The 15,562-nt window shown below is 43.5% G+C and overlaps 1 protein-coding gene across 5 annotated transcripts in view; it reads right to left on the bottom strand.

Moving 5' to 3' along the window:
* Positions 1-15,562, bottom strand: part of mast2 (microtubule associated serine/threonine kinase 2) — a 297,943-nt gene that overhangs the window by 21,880 nt on the left and 260,501 nt on the right. For all 5 annotated transcript variants that reach the window (XM_071346358.1, XM_071346357.1, XM_071346355.1 and 2 more), the window contains one exon: positions 14,316-14,467. In XM_071346358.1, the coding sequence (XP_071202459.1) occupies positions 14,316-14,467 (152 nt within the window). The remainder of the gene's footprint in view (positions 1-14,315; positions 14,468-15,562) is intronic.

The following is a 15,562-nucleotide window of genomic DNA, read 5'->3' on the forward strand; positions in this document are numbered from 1 at the left end:
ATTCTACACCAGTCCAGAGAGACTAGCATACTGCATGGGAGTAGTGGTCTGTATTCTACACCGGTCCAGAGAGACTAGCATACTGCATGGGAGTAGGGGTCTGTATTCTACACCAGTCCAGAGAGACTAGCATACTGCATGGGAGTAGTGGTCTGTATTCTACACCAGTCCAGAGAGACTAGCATACTGCATGGGAGTAGGGGTCTGTATTCTACACCAGTCCAGAGAGACTAGCATACTGCATGGGAGTAGGGGTCTGTATTCTACACCAGTCCAGAGAGACTAGCATACTGCATGGGAGTAGTGGTCTGTATTCTACACCAGTCCAGAGAGACTAGCATACTGCATGGGAGTAGGGGTCTGTATTCTACACCAGTCCAGAGAGACTAGCATACTGCATGGGAGTAGTGGTCTGTATTCTACACCAGTCCAGAGAGACTAGCATACTGCATGGGAGTAGTGGTCTGTATTCTACACCAGTCCAGAGAGACTAGCATACTGCATGGGAGTAGTGGTCTGTATTCTACACCAGTCCAGAGAGACTAGCATACTGCATGGGAGTAGTGGTCTGTATTCTACACCAGTCCAGAGAGACTAGCATACTGCATGGGAGTAGTGGTCTGTATTCTACACCAGTCCAGAGAGACTAGCATACTGCATGGGAGTAGTGGTCTGTATTCTACACCAGTCCAGAGAGACTAGCATACTGCATGGGAGTAGTGGTCTGTATTCTACACCAGTCCAGAGAGACTAGCATACTGCATGGGAGTAGTGGTCTGTATTCTACACCAGTCCAGAGAGACTAGCATACTGCATGGGAGTAGTGGTCTGTATTCTACACCAGTCCAGAGAGACTAGCATACTGCATGGGAGTAGTGGTCTGTATTCTACACCAGTCCAGAGAGACTAGCATACTGCATGGGAGTAGTGGTCTGTATTCTACACCAGTCCAGAGAGACTAGCATACTGCATGGGAGTAGTGGTCTGTATTCTACACCAGTCCAGAGAGACTAGCATACTGCATGGGAGTAGTGGTCTGTATTCTACACCGGTCCAGAGAGACTAGCATACTGCATGGGAGTAGTGGTCTGTATTCTACACCAGTCCAGAGAGACTAGCATACTGCATGGGAGTAGTGGTCTGTATTCTACACCGGTCCAGAGAGACTAGCATACTGCATGGGAGTAGTGGTCTGTATTCTACACCAGTCCAGAGAGACTAGCATACTGCATGGGAGTAGTGGTCTGTATTCTACACCAGTCCAGAGAGACTAGCATACTGCATGGGAGTAGTGGTCTGTATTCTACACCAGTCCAGAGAGACTAGCATACTGCATGGGAGTAGTGGTCTGTATTCTACACCAGTCCAGAGAGACTAGCATACTGCATGGGAGTAGTGGTCTGTATTCTACACCAGTCCAGAGAGACTAGCATACTGCATGGGAGTAGTGGTCTGTATTCTACACCAGTCCAGAGAGACTAGCATACTGCATGGGAGTAGTGGTCTGTATTCTACACCAGTCCAGAGAGACTAGCATACTGCATGGGAGTAGGGGTCTGTATTCTACACCAGTCCAGAGAGACTAGCATACTGCATGGGAGTAGTGGTCTGTATTCTACACCGGTCCAGAGAGACTAGCATACTGCATGGGAGTAGTGGTCTGTATTCTACACCAGTCCAGAGAGACTAGCATACTGCATGGGAGTAGTGGTCTGTATTCTACACCAGTCCAGAGAGACTAGCATACTGCATGGGAGTAGTGGTCTGTATTCTACACCGGTCCAGAGAGACTAGCATACTGCATGGGAGTAGTGGTCTGTATTCTACACCAGTCCAGAGAGACTAGCATACTGCATGGGAGTAGTGGTCTGTATTCTACACCGGTCCAGAGAGACTAGCATACGGCATGGGAGTAGTGGTCTGTATTCTACACCAGTCCAGAGAGACTAGCATACTGCATGGGAGTAGGGGTCTGTATTCTACACCAGTCCAGAGAGACTAGCATACTGCATGGGAGTAGTGGTCTGTATTCTACACCAGTCCAGAGAGACTAGCATACTGCATGGGAGTAGGGGTCTGTATTCTACACCAGTCCAGAGAGACTAGCATACTGCATGGGAGTAGTGGTCTGTATTCTACACCAGTCCAGAGAGACTAGCATACTGCATGGGAGTAGGGGTCTGTATTATGTACCGGTCCAGAGAGACTAGCATACTGCATGGGAGTAGTGGTCTGTATTCTACACCAGTCCAGAGAGACTAGCATACTGCATGCGAGTAGGGGTCTGTATTCTGTACCGGTGCAGAGAGACTAGCATACTGCATGGGAGTAGGGGTCTGTATTCTACACCAGTCCAGAGAGACTAGCATACTGCATGGGAGTAGGGGTCTGTATTCTACACCGGTCCAGAGAGACTAGCATACTGCATGGGAGTAGGGGTCTGTATTCTCCAGTATACACTAGGGCAGGGGGCACCAATGTTGTGGCGGGGGACGTTGATGTTATTTATATTTGCGATTGTTTCTACAGATCTAAAACTAGGCATACATGCGTGATGCTTTAGGCTAGAAACAAGCTGTAAAACACCAGATTAAGACGTGACTCTGATGTACATGGGAAGCTGAGCTAGGACCTTCTAATGCACATGGGAAGCTGAGCTAGGACCTTCTAATGCACATGGGAAGCTGAGCTAGGATCTTCTAATGTACATGGGAAGCTGAGCTAGGACCTTCTAATGCACATGGGAAGCTGAGCTAGGACCTTCTAATGCACATGGGAAGCTGAGCTAGGATCTTCTAATGCACATGGGAAGCCGAGCTAGGACCTTCTAATGCACATGGGAAGCCGAGCTAGGACCTTCTAATGCACATGGGAAGCCGAGCTAGGACCTTCTAATGCACATGGGAAACCGAGCTAGGACCTTCTAATGCACATGGGAAGCCGAGCTAGGACCTTCTAATGCACATGGGAAGCCGAGCTAGGACCTTCTAATGCACATGGGAAGCTGAGCTAGGGCCTTCTAATGCACATGGGAAACCGAGCTAGGACCTTCTAATGCACATGGGAAGCCGAGCTAGGACCTTCTAATGCACATGGGAAGCTGAGCTAGGACCTTCTAATGCACATGGGAAGCTGAGCTAGGACCTTCTAATGCACATGGGAAGCCGAGCTAGGACCTTCTAATGCACATGGGAAGCCGAGCTAGGGCCTTCTAATGCACATGGGAAGCCGAGCTAGGACCTTCTAATGCACATGGGAAGCCGAGCTAGGGCCTTCTAATGCACATGGGAAGCCGAGCTAGGACCTTCTAATGCACATGGGAAGCTGAGCTAGGACCTTCTAATGCACATGAGAAGCTGAGCTAGGACCTTCTAATGTACATGGGAAGCTGAGCTAAGACTTTCTCATGTACATGGGAAGCTGAGCTAGGACCTTCTCATGTACATGGGAAGCTGAGCTAGGACCTTCTAAAGACCAGGGGTCAAAGAAATTACACTTTGCTTGGGAAGTACTCTTTTACAATGTGTGACTCTGTCGCTATCAATTGATCTATTCACTTTCTGTAAAAGAGAATATGTATAATTAAATTGATAGTTCATATAAATGACAATAATAAACCATTTGGCAGCGGAATAACATTTGGGGAAATCGGGTCTAAAATGTATTTTCTTTCTCCATTATTAAGATTAAATAGCCTACCTAAAACTAGGTAGAATGGCAGGAAATTACCTTCAAAACAACAACATCTTCTAAGGTCCCTTAAATGATAATAAATCTACTGCTGGTTATTTAATATGTCATTTTAAATGTGAAAATGGGGGAAAAGGTTGGGAACCCCTGCACTGGGGAACCAGAAGTAATATATGTCCCTGAGCTGCAGTACAGTACATTACAGATGGGAGCTGCCAGTCCCACACCTCCAGTACAGCAGGGATTTGGTGTCACTGAGCTCTTAGGTCAGAAACACAGACATCATGGACATAGATACATGGAGGCACACACATGATAGGGCTGCGCACACACATGGTAGGGCTGCGCACACACATGGTAGGGCTGCGCACACACATGGTCCCAGGCACACACAAAGTCCCAGAGCTGATGGCTCTTGAGACCAGGCAGGGGATTTGGCTGTTATGTTCCTGACAGTGTGTCAGTCTGAGGACCATGTCTGTCTGTCTGGATTTCATACTAGTGAATATCTATGGCTGGAAAAGGCAGTTCACATGGGGAGATGTAGCAGTGATGGCTCCTTCAGTCTGTAGCATCAGCCCTTTCTATGTATCTGTCTCTCTACTCCACCTCTCTTTCACTCCCTCTGTCTCTATTCAATTCAAGGGCTTTATTGGCATGGGAAACACAAGATAATAAACAAAAATGAAATAAACAATAAAAATGAACAGTAAACATTACACTCTCTGTCTCTATCCCTCTGTCTCCCCCCTCACTCTCTAGCCCCCCCCCCGTCTCTATCCCTCTCTCACTCGCTCCCTCTCCCAATTCTGGCTAGCAGGAAGACATGAAGACAATGGGAACAACCCTGACCTTTCTGTCTCTTACTCACACCAACCACCTCCACAGAGAATAAGCTGAGGATCTGTCTAAAGCAATGAGGCGACTCCCTTCTCAGACACGGTGTGTGAGAGAGAGACTCTAATCTGAGCAGCTGTGTTGTAAAGTGGTGTAATGGAAGCGGTGAGGGAATGCTAGGGGCCACAGATGTGACCGTATGTGTGAGTCATCCGTGTCTCTTCTGGTCATGTGACCAGGGGGATGAGGTAATGCCTATCCATCGACAGCTTGCTTGTCCTATTAACCAGTCTATAACATATTAACCAGTCTATAACATATTAACCAGTCTATAACATATTAACCAGTCTATAAGATATTAACCAGTCTATAACATATTAACCAGTCTATAACATATTAACCAGTCTATAAGATATTAACCAGTCTATAAGATATTAACCAGTCTATAACATATTAACCAGTCTATAACATATTAACCAGTCTATAAGATATTAACCAGTCTATAACATATTAACCAGTCTATAAGATATTAACCAGTCTATAACATATTAACCAGTCTATAACATATTAACCAGTCTATAAGATATTAACCAGTCTATAAGATATTAACCAGTCTATAACATATTAACCAGTCTATAACATATTAACCAGCCTAATTGAATGAGAACACACTGAATGTGACATATGAGGTCAACTTCATAGAGGTGGTTATCATCGTGCCAACACACACACACACACACACACACACACACACACACACACACACACACACACACACACACACACACACACACACACACACACACACACACACACACACACACACACAATTGTGGGTCAAAGTAGACTCTTAAGACTCTTGCCAGAAGGTAAGCTTCTCAGAATATATTCTAATGCATTAGGCTCTTTGCTTCTCACACAAACACGAGAGCAAGCACAACACACTAATTAGCTGTCCGTCTGTCTCTCTACTTTTATTAATACATATATGTCAATCATCAAAACGAAGTGAGGAGAAACATTCTCAGCTCTGAGTCCTGCCACACACACACACCTGTCTTTTTATATAAAACATTTCACTCAGAAACACAATCACTGCTGCCACGGTAACCAAAGGTTAGCTCTGACAGAGATTGATGCATAGCCAGAGGCTGAGTCATAAATACTCAAATAAGATATTTTCACCCCCCCCCTCCCGTTCCGTTGTGTGAGAGTGGAGTGTCTTTGAGTGATTTGTGGCGTTATTGAATACAGCTCCCATCAAACAAGCTGCTAATAGAATCACGAAGGTCCTGAGAATGAATAACATCGGACAAAGGCTCATTCGAAAATGAAATATTTCTCCCATAAAGCAACATCAAAATCACCTTCAGGCCATCTTCAAAAAAATATGTTTCATAATAATATGAGAAACGACCTTGAACACAGACTCTCATTAACTTGTGGGAGGAAAGAGTTTTGTCTGAAGCCTTGTATCTACAGTAAAAAGTGAATCAGAGAGTAAGATGATAAATGAAGTGAATCAGAGAGAAAGATGATAAATGAAGTGAATCAGAGAGAAAGATGATAAATGAAGTGAATCAGAGAGAAAGACAATAAATGAAGTGAATCAGAGAGAAAGATGATAATTGAAGTGAATCAGAGAGAAAGATGATAAATGAAGTGAATAAGAGAGAAAGATGATAAATGAAGTGAATAAGAGAGAAAGATGATAAATGAAGTGAATCAGAGAGAAAGATGATAAATGAAGTGAATCAGAGAGAAAGATGATAAATGAAGTGAATCAGAGAGAAAGATGATAATTGAAGTGAATCAGAGAGAAAGATGATAAATGAAGTGAATCAGAGAGAAAGATGATAAATGAAGTGAATCAGAGAGTAAGATGATAAATGAAGTGAATCAGAGAGAAAGATGATAAATGAAGTGAATCAGAGAGTAAGATGATAAATGAAGTGAATCAGAGAGTAAGATGATAATTGAAGTGAATCAGAGAGTAAGATGATAAATGAAGTGAATCAGAGAGTAAGATGATAAATGAAGTGAATCAGAGAGAAAGATGATAAATGAAGTGAATCAGAGAGTAAGATGATAAATGAAGTGAATCAGAGAGAAAGATGATAAATGAAGTGAATCAGAGAGTAAGATGATAAATGAAGTGAATCAGAGAGAAAGATGATAAATGAAGTGAATCAGAGAGTAAGATGATAAATGAAGTGAATCAGAGAGTAAGAGGGGGAGAGAAAAGAGAGAGAGGGTAAGATTGGCATAACACCAGTGAGGAGGGCAACTGGGGAAATGAAGAACCTAATTGAGCGTGACAGAGAAAAGGAGGGGGGGCTGTCTGTGTGAGAGGCAGGAAGGTGTGTGTGAGGAGGAGGGGGGGGGGGGGTGACGTAAATGCCTCAGAGCCCCATTGGATGAGACTATAATAATATGGATAATACTGTAGATTCAATAGGGGTACACGCAAAATGAAGGGTCTGTGTGTCTGTCTCTGTGTGTGTGTCTGTGAGGCCATATGGCTCTGTGCTGTTCATTATAACAGGACCCACAGCTGGATATGACAAACCTACGATGGATGAACATGTTGAGCTCATTTCTACAACTCCTGAAGAATGAGTGAGGGGTGAGAGAGAGAGAGGCAGGACAGGAGAAGAACCACAGCTGTCATCACTTTCAGTATGGCAGATAATAAGGCCATGAAATTAGCATATGATTGCTTCCTTCTTTATTTCTCTAATCATAATTAGCTGGTCTGAGACTCATCTTTTCATTTTCTTTCTCACTCCCTCCAGTGCACGCGCACTCTCTCTCTTTCACTCGCTCTCCCTCACCTCATCTGCTTCCTTCACTTTCCAGCACCCTTTCTCTCCCTTACCATAGCAATCACCCTTATTCAAGCCCACCCCTTCATCCCGCTCTCCTCTAAAGCCTCTATCTCTCCCCTACCATTCACCCCCTCTCTCTCTCTCATTCTCTATCTCTCCCCTACCATTCACCCCCTCTCTTCCCATCTCTCTCTCTCATTCTCTATCTCTCCCTCTCCTCAGATGATTATACAGTACAGTCATACAGCAGAGAGAGACATTTGTAAAGGGCTGGTAATGATCTTCTTTCTCACACCTTGCTAGCTCATCTAATATTCATAGATCTAATTCTGCTAGCTGGCCTGAAAGGCAGGCAGTGTTTTCCACTAGCGCCGGCTGTCGGCAATACAGCCGATACAGACTAATTTTCAAGCCAGGTACTTTTTTCCACTTAAATTAACTAGGCTACTTTTCAATTCACTACACACAAAAAAAAAGTATCCAAAGCCCTCTCCCGCTAGAATGTGGTTGCATTCTAATTTCTTTACAAGGAGGAAGAGAGCATGAATTTGCAGGTCCAATATAATGTGAGTGAATTTGCACATAATACATACCATATAATGAGTGGATTATGTAATCCACTCAGCCAATTGTTTTCTGGCACATTCCTTTATTTTCTTTCACATGCAGGATCTGACATTAACGATGGCCAGTAAAAGCATGTGTTGGGCCAGTGCATTTTTACATTCCAGTTCAACATTTACCTGCCTTCAATCTATTCACTGAGCTAGTTTCTTTTAGGGAAAGTGAATTACAAAAGTAAACTAATAGTGAACAGACTAGCAATATGCTGGCTACTGTTGGTAGTCTACACAAAGAAAGATACAAAAAGACACAGGGCATTCCTCTTGACTAGCTTATTACTGAAGCCGTGTCGATGGGTGTTTCTCAAAATGCATACCACCGGGCTCTGAGCACGCAAATTAGAGGGTCGGAGTATGAGTCCAAATCAGGAGGAAGGCACTTCTCAAACGTGTATGCCGTTTGTACATATTTTGAAGCATGCATCGATGCAAGCTTCAACAGAAAGTATGCACAGAAATATGTCGCAACCACGTAAAAAGGTTACTAAAATGTATTGAAATCAATGGCGGACATAAATTGAGCTGAAGCGAGAGAAAATACACTCCGACTTTGGAATGAAATGTTGCATATTCACATCTCATATGTTGCCTGAATGCAATATTTTATCTTGATACGTTAATAAATACATGCCGTGTTAATTTTGGCATGTTTACCTGCCTACAATACCGACTGTAGTTTGCGCAGGTCGCAAGCCCATAGTAAGTCAATAGGGCTAACTACTACTGTTAGTTAGCCAGATAGCCACACATAATAATTAGCCAACTACCCACAAAGAATGTACATCTACCTTGCATAACATTAGTCAGTTTAATAGGCAAAAATGACCTATCTGGTTAGCTACATTATTACGATTCACATATAGCTAGCTGATAGTTATGAAGTAAAGCATTTGCTTTGCGTATATATTGTTTTGTCTCTATTGCCATTGTCCTGGCTGGAATGGGTAAGTCCATTGTAAATCAATAGGGCTAACTGGCTAGTAGCTAGTCACGAAGAATTGGTAGCTAGCTATCCACGAAAAATGTACATCTACTTTGCAAAACATTAGTTTTAGGTCATTTTGATTATTACGATTCACGGTAGTATACATATAGAAAAACACCCCGATATCTCTTTTGGAACGTTTGTCTTAAAGGGGCAGCGTCCTATTTTCAAATCTCAAAATGACCTACTTCAGAAACAAAAATGAATGCAATTAATACAATGCAATTCTAAAGAATATATGACTTGGATACCTAAATTATATTACGCAGATTTTAATACATATCATAATAACCAAATGTAACCTATTAATATCTGAATATAGAGAGGAAGCATGCCAACCTATAGGCCCTGCATCACCCCAATCCACTTAAGAACTACACCATGTCCGGGCCAGTAGAAATTCTGTTTGTGCCAGTAGATTTTTGCTCAACTGGTTGGGGCCAGTGAGAAAAAAAGTTAGCATTGGACCCTGGTGTGTTTCATACACAGCCATGGAGGATATTTAGTGTGCTTCATATGCAGCCATGAAGGATATTTAGTGTGTTTCATACGCAGCCATGGAGGATATTTAGTGTGTTTCATACGCAGCCATGGAGGATATTTAGTGTGCTTCATACGCAGCCATGGAGGATATTTAGTGTGCTTCATATGCAGCCATGAAGGATATTTAGTGTGTTTCATACGCAGCCATGGAGGATATTTAGTGTGTTTCATACGCAGCCATGGAGGATATTTAGTGTGCTTCATATGCAGCCATGAAGGATATTTAGTGTGTTTCATATGCAGCCATGGAGGATATTTAGTGTGCTTCATATGCAGCCATGGAGGATATTTAGTGTGCTTCATATGCAGCCATGGATGATATTTAGTGTGCTTTCATTGACGAACAGCAAGCTTGACTAGTTTATAAAAGGTGTTGAACTGACTGAATAAAGTCGATCTCACGTATCCTTCCCATTCATAAATCATACAACGTAGTTATATGTCCAGTGTATCGCATCGGGACAAGTAAACAAAATATCTGGTTTCTATTTTCAATATGAAGTCCATCAGGACTTGCGAGACACGTTAAAGTGAGTGACTCGTCAGTAGCTTACTGAATTGCATTGGTAAGAGAGCTTTCATTTGGCTTCCTAATTTGCAAACTGTTAGGCTATTTGATGATCATCTGCAGATAAATGATGAAAACATTCGATGAAGATGGTGAATCCTCCTCACAGCAGGAACAATAAGCAGGCTAGTGGAGAGAGAGCCTCACTGGTCCAAAATAGGATAAAAGAAAACAGATTGAATTGTTTTAAAAGCTAATGATACCTATATGGTATTTTCAAAGATATTGATATACAGTACCAATCAAAAGTTTGGATGCACATACTCATTCCAGGGTTTTTCTTTAATGTTACATTGTAGAATAATAGTGAAGACATCAAAACTATGAAATAACACATATGGAATCATGTAGTAACCAAAAAAGTGTTAAACAAATCAAAATATATTTTATATTTGAGATTCTTCAAAGCAGCCACCCTTTGCATTGATGACAGCTTTGCACACTCTTGGCATTCTCTCAACCAGCATCATGAAGTAGTCACCTGGAATGCATTTCAATTAACAGGTGTGCCTTGTTAAAAGATAATTTGTGGAATTTATTTCCTTCTTAATGCGTTTAAGCATATCAGTTGTGTTGTGACAAGGTAGAGGTGGTAAAAGACCAAGTCGATATTATGTCAAGAACAGCTCAAATAAGCAAAGAGAAACGACAGTCCATCATTACTTTAAGACACGAAGGTCAGTCAATCTGGAAAATGTATTCAAGTGCAGTTGCAAATACCATCAAGCGCTATGATGAAACTGGCTCTCCTGAGGACCGCCACAGGGAAGGAAGACCCAGAGTGACATCTGCTGCAGACGATATGTTCATTAGAGTTACCAGCCTCAGAACTTGCAGCCCAAATAAATGCTTCACAGAGTTCAAGTAACAGACACATCTCAACATCAACTGTTCAGAGGAGACTGCGTGAATCAGGCCTTCATGGTCGAATTGCTGCAAAGAAACCACTACTAAAGGACACTAATGAGAAGAAGAGACTTGCTTGGGCCAAAAAACACAAGCAATGGACATTAGACCGCTGGAAAGTCCAAATTTGAGATTTTTGGTTCCAACCGCTGTGTCTTTGTGAGACGCAGAGTAGGTGAACGGATGATCTCTGCATGTGTGGTTCCCACTGTGAAGCATGGAGGAGGAGGTGTGATGGTGCTTTGCTGGTGACACTGTCAGTGATTTATTTAGGATTCAAGGCACACTTAACCAGCATTTGTTTTTCAACAGGACAATGACCCAACACACCAGGCTGTGTAAGGGCTATTTGACCAATAAGGAGAGTGATGGAGTGCTGCATCAGATGACCTGACCTCCACAATCACCCAACCTCAACCCAATTGAGATGGTTTGGGATGAGTTGGACCACAGAGAATCTCAAATATAAAATATATTTTGATTTGTTTAACACTTTTTTGGTTACTAAATGAATCCATATGTGTTATTTCATAGTTTTGATGTCTTCACTATTAGAAAATAGTAAAAATAAAGAAAAGCCCTTGAATGAGTAGGTGACCAAACATTTGACTGGTACTGTATATGCTAGCTATATCAAAGATATTGATGAAGGTCTACTGATTAAATCAAAGTGTTGACAATGGAGTAATCAACTGCTGCTTTCTGTGTAGCAAAGCCCATGTTAAATACTGGCTTCATTCTTATATCACAACTGTATTGCAGAAAGCTGAGAAAATGCCTCTTAAAAGAAAGCTTGAAGCCTGTGGATGTCAGCAGTTTTATATGATATTGTACAACAGCTGCTGTAACTAACACTGTAAAAGTATGATTCCCCCCCCCCCAAAAAAAATGGTGTTGTTTCCTGATAGTTGCTGGTTGAAAATACAATCTAGTATTAGAATGTACCAGAGGCCACCAAAATGGAGTTTGTTCGGTAAAAATGTCTTAACGACCCACCCAGCCCAGGTGAGCGTGTCTGGCTACTCCACGTGCTTGGGGACAACACTGAGGAAGGCCAATACTGAGTACATTCAGAGAGAGATACAGCTTATCTAGGGCTGTGACCATACCAGTATCCAATACTGAGTACATTCAGAGAGAGATACAGCCCATCTAGGGCTGTGACCATACCGGTATCCAATACTGAGTACATTCAGAGAGAGATACAGCTTATCTAGGGGTGTGACCATACACCGCGGTATCCAATACCGAGTACATTCAGAGAGAGATACAGCCTATCTAGGGCTGTGACCATACCAGTATCCAATACTGAGTACATTCAGAGAGAGATACAGCTTATCTAGGGCTGTGACCATACCAGTATCCAATACTGAGTACATTCAGAGAGAGATACAGCCTATCTAGGGCTGTGACCATACCAGTATCCAATACTGAGTACATTCAGAGAGAGATACAGCTTATCTAGGGCTGTGACCATACCAGTATCCAATACTGAGTACATTCAGAGAGAGATGCAGCTTATCTAGGGCTGTGACCATACCAGTATCCAATACTGAGTACATTCAGAGAGAGATACAGCCCATCTAGGGCTGTGACCATACCAGTATCCAATACTGAGTACATTCAGAGAGAGATACAGCCCATCTAGGGCTGTGACCATACCGGTATCCAATACTGAGTACATTCAGAGAGAGATACAGCCTATCTAGGGCTGTGACCATACCAGTATCCAATACTGAGTACATTCAGAGAGAGATACAGCTTATCTAGGGCTGTGACCATACCAGTATCCAATACTGAGTACATTCAGAGAGAGATACAGCTTATCTAGGGCTGTGACCATACCAGTATCCAATACTGAGTACATTCAGAGAGAGATACAGCTTATCTAGGGCTGTGACCATACCAGTATCCAATACTGAGTACATTCAGAGAGAGATACAGCCCATCTAGGGCTGTGACCATACCAGTATCCAATACTGAGTACATTCAGAGAGAGATACAGCCCATCTAGGGCTGTGACCATACCGGTATCCAATACTGAGTACATTCAGAGAGAGATACAGCCCATCTAGGGCTGTGACCATACCAGTATCCAATACTGAGTACATTCAGAGAGAGATACAGCCCATCTAGGGCTGTGACCATACCAGTATCCAAATATTTTTTCCATGGCAAAAATGAAAACACGAAGCAGACTAAATGCTTTGGTCCTTTAAAAACCTGCTGTATGTAACATATTGTGTGCTATAGTTTGGAAAATAAATAAATGTGACTCTGGATGACAACATAATGTTTGTTTTGTTCTGTGTTTTGTTTCCTTGCCATGATACTAAAGATGATCAAGATACGGGTATTGTCCCAGCCTACTATAGAATGTAGGAGTTGAGGGGCTAGGCCTCTCTCTGTGTCATATAGCAGTCTTAACACCAAACCTCATGAAGTGTTTCCCTTATATAATACCAAAAGAGACACTTTCTGTTCTCCATTCATGAGGATAGAGTGAGATAGAAGGAGAGTGTGAGTTCTTCATCCTCACAGAAGGATGGAAGGAGAGGAAAGGTTTAGACTGGCAGCAGCAGGTCATGTCAGGACAGGGTGGCATCAGCTGAGATGACACCAGAACTGGCACCTCTCAGATCTCACAGAAGGCAGAGTCTGTGACAGACAGACAAACTGACTGAGATAGATAACCTCTGGCAATGACCAAACACTGACAGACGCAGACAGAAAGAGACAGGAAAGGGAGACAGGGAGGGAGATACATGGAGTGTGAGAAAGAGAAAGAGGTGGAGAGACAGAGAAAGAGAATTGTAGAACAGAGAGAGTGACAGAGGGAGAGACTGAAAGAGACAGACAGACAGACAGAGAGAGAGAGAGAGAGGGAACGGGCGTGATGGGTAGAGACAGAGGAGACTGAGGTAGGCTGGGTCGATAGAAAAGTGAGAGTGAAGAGATCACGGTCAAATCAAATCAAATTGTATTGGTCACATACATATATTTATCAGATGTTATTGCGGGTGTAGTGAAATGCTTGTGTTCCGAGCTCCAATCACTCACAAGCCACATGTCAATGACCCTTTTGACTATCAGTTAAATATAGGCCTTTAGGTTTAATACCTTTCTGTTTACTGCAGTTACACAGGCAGCCCTACTGTCAGTCAGTCAGCCAGCCAGCCAGCCAGCCAGCCAGCCAGACAGTCAGACAGTCAGACAGTCAGGTGAGTTCTGTCTGTGGTCTGCCGTGTACAGATAGGGAGGCTTGGGGTATAGAGTGGGCACTGGGCCGTGTACTGGGTACATGATCGTTAGAGTCTCTGGGTGTCCTGTCCTACCTGAGGCTGCGTGAGCGGGGGCGCATGGGCGAGTGTCGTTCATCCTCGTCTGTGATGCTCTCGGAGCTGAAGTGCTTGGTGAGGAAGTGCAGCTCGTCCGCCGTGGGCTGGAAGGGCAGCTGGTGCAGCTTTTCCTGGGATGAACAGGATGACTGTGAGAAGCAGAGAGGGAGGGATTACAAGGGCAGAAGAGCCTAGTAGCGGCTAACTGCTGGAGGGAGGGATTACAAGAGCAGAAGAGCCTAGTAGCGGCTAACTGCTGGAGGGAGGGATTACAAGAGCAGAAGAGCCTAGTAGCGGCTAACTGCTAAAGGGAGGGATTACAGGAGCAGAAGAGCCAAGTAGCTAGTAGCGGCTAACTGCTGGAGGGAGGGATTACAAGAGCAGAAGAGCCGAGCAGCTAGTAGCGGCTAACTGCTAAAAGGAGGGATTACAGGAGCAGAAGAGCCAAGTAGCTAGTAGCGGCTAACTGCTGGAGGGAGGGATTACAAGAGCAGAAGAGCCTAGTAGCTAGTAGCGGCTAACTGCTAAAAGGAGGGATTACAGGAGCAGAAGAGCCAAGTAGCTAGTAGCGGCTAACTGCTGGAGGGAGGGATTACAAGAGCAGAAGAGCCTAGTAGATAGTAGCGGCTAACTGCTAAAGGGAGGGATTACAGGAGCAGGAGAGCCAAGTAACTAGTAGCAGCTAACTGCTAAGGGAGGGATTACATGAGCAGAAGAGCAGAGTAGCTAGTAGCGGCTAACTGTTGGAGGGAGGGATTACAAGGGGAGAAGAGCCGGGTAGCTAGTAGCCCAGCGACTAACTGCTAATGTTAACTCCTGGCTAAGGTAGTGTGCTCTGCTCTCTACTGGGCCGTTGTGAATGAACAAACTTTGGAGAATTTTAAATGGGGATGACTGTCTGTTAAACATTTAGACTGTACATTAGGGGTGATGTAGGTATTGGTGCTCCTTTGAGTAGGATAAGAAATATTCAGAGCTAATTTAACCTGAATCTATAATGAGGTTATATGAGCTCCTCTGAGCTGGTGAGTAGCAGGAAGCCTTCAGGCTTCTCATCAACATGAGGAAGAGGCTGTGTGTGCCAGACATCAGTCAGACTAACAATATGAGTAACGGTGAGACTAACAGTCAGACTAACAGTCAGACTAACAGTCAGACTAACAGTCAGACTGGGCTGCACCAGAGGGAAGATATGTACTGTACTAGGAGGGGTGTGAGATTCTTCTGGATACACACACAAAAAC

Source organism: Salvelinus alpinus, chromosome 16 (genome assembly GCF_045679555.1).
Source record: "Salvelinus alpinus chromosome 16, SLU_Salpinus.1, whole genome shotgun sequence".
NCBI lineage: Eukaryota > Metazoa > Chordata > Actinopteri > Salmoniformes > Salmonidae > Salvelinus > Salvelinus alpinus.